Source organism: Pleuronectes platessa, chromosome 12 (genome assembly GCF_947347685.1).
Source record: "Pleuronectes platessa chromosome 12, fPlePla1.1, whole genome shotgun sequence".
NCBI lineage: Eukaryota > Metazoa > Chordata > Actinopteri > Pleuronectiformes > Pleuronectidae > Pleuronectes > Pleuronectes platessa.
Genome location: NC_070637.1, coordinates 7264983 through 7266930, shown reverse-complemented (window position 1 = coordinate 7266930; position 1948 = coordinate 7264983). Strand labels below are relative to the sequence as shown.

General features: G+C 48.1%; 1 protein-coding gene across 1 annotated transcript in view; it reads right to left on the bottom strand.

The window, feature by feature from the left end:
- Positions 1–1250, bottom strand: part of LOC128453774 (adhesion G protein-coupled receptor A3) — a 182315-nt gene extending 181065 nt beyond the window's left edge. Inside the window, exon 1 of the mRNA XM_053436859.1 lies at positions 531–1250. Coding sequence (XP_053292834.1) covers positions 531–766 — 236 coding nt within the window. The 5' untranslated portion in view covers positions 767–1250. The remainder of the gene's footprint in view (positions 1–530) is intronic.
- Between the last annotated feature and the right edge of the window lie 698 nt (positions 1251–1948).

Here is a 1948-nt window from a genome sequence, read left to right as displayed (position 1 = left end):
CCTATTCCTACCAAGATGGCTACATGACTAATGAAAATTCACATTTACATATATACAATCTAATTCAGTTAGGTGGTCCCCATGATAGACACAGAGTCCTCAGAGACAAGTCTCTCAGGTGCAATGCCCCCAGGCAGTTATTTCAGGACAAAGGGGAATAAGAATGACTTTAGTGGTGTGTCAGAAAGAACGGGTGCAGTAAGGTCACAATACATAGAATCCTAACTTTAACCTGATATAGTTTAAACAACTTTAGACCAAAGGCCAACCCTTAACTGCACATGTGCACAGTTTGACAAGCGTCAGTGTCACACGTCTTCCATTTCTGGCATCACAAACTTTCCTATTCAGGATTTGTGAAGTGATTTGTCTGACATACAATACATCCTATCGCTTTGCCCTTTCCATATTTTGCCATTTTCAAAAACCTGCTGATTGAACAGTGCCGGTGTTCCTGAATCAGCTCAGGGTCCTGATATGTTAGTGTCGGGGGGGGGGGTTGAACCGGTGGATGAGAGCCATGCACTTACAGGGACACAGTGGTGTTGGGTACGAAGCTGGGCTGCAAGGTGTCCATCAGGTCCACATCCTCACAGACCACTTTGACTCGGAGCGGCTGCTGCCTGCTCAGCTCCTTGGACCTCTCCGCCGAGCAGTGACAGCTGTCAACGATCAGGTCGGGGCAGTTTCTGTTGGCCACGCTGGACTCCCACAGCCCAAGGACCAGCGCGACCATTACGCACAGTGAACTCATCGGCGCTCGCATGCTGGCGGACGGGGATTATTCTTTAAAACACACGCTCCTGTCAAGTAACGTCCTCCCAGCTTCTGTGACGGGTCGGGACCATCTCACGGTGTCTCCCTTCAGTCCGGACCTCATGTCCTGCCGCTCACCTGCTGCGTCTCCATGCGCCGGAAACTTTGGACGCCACTCTTAGCGTTGGACCTGGACATGAAGTTTAACCTGGGTGTTGTAAAAAGCTGCATCTTCCTCATTTGCTGCAGTTTGAATCCCTGCAGTGTGTCTCCTGCGCTGTGGCTTGCGCAGGGAAAACTTCCACCGGTGCGCTTTCAAAGTCCGGAAACATGTTCACCGCGACGCGTCCTTTTCTTTACGCGTAGCAGCATCAATCAAACAAGTGTTGGTGTTGAGAAATGCCTCCTCATTATCCACTTTACACAACGTCTCCTGTCCGTCCCTCTCACTCTCATCCTGCACTTCTGCCTCCCACCTCCTCCGTTGGACTTGTTGCGCGTGCGAGTGTCCACAAGGTCCCTCCCCGCCGAGGTCCTGACAGGCTCCAGGCTGAGCGTGGGCACCTAAATCTTCTCACACCACAAACACACAACTGAGTCTACACTTTCCTTTTTAATGTGTTTCTCACCACGGTGTCACCTCGACAGGCTCCCAGGGGCCCCAATCGGAATAAAGCCTGATAGCTGGATTTCTCCAACACAAATGTATGTCACAGGGCTGTTTGACTTCCCCAGCACAGAAGACTAGACCACCAGGCCTGCCGTGTTATTGGATGACTATGATTAAATAATACAAAATGATACACTTGATTTAAATATATATGCACTTCAAATGCAACTGTAAACAAACGCCAAGTTATGATACAATAAAGCAATAAAACGTCCAGTTAAAGCCATTTTATGCACATGCTTTTTAAGGGAGTTTTAAAGGAGGATTCTGAGATGGCTTGTCAGATTGATTTTAGGAGGCTGATCCGCAGCGGGAGCCCTAACAGCGAATGCCCAACTCCCAAAAGATAAGTGAGATTGATGGATGGATAGATGGATGAGAATCATACCCCTCTATGAGAGAATCCCACCTGAAATTATTGAATAGAGAGCAGAGGAAAGTTCCTTCAGCATCGGCAGTGATAAATCTTAAGGTGATAAACTGAGTCTAAATGTTTTAGTGTTGAGGATCCATGTCTATAAA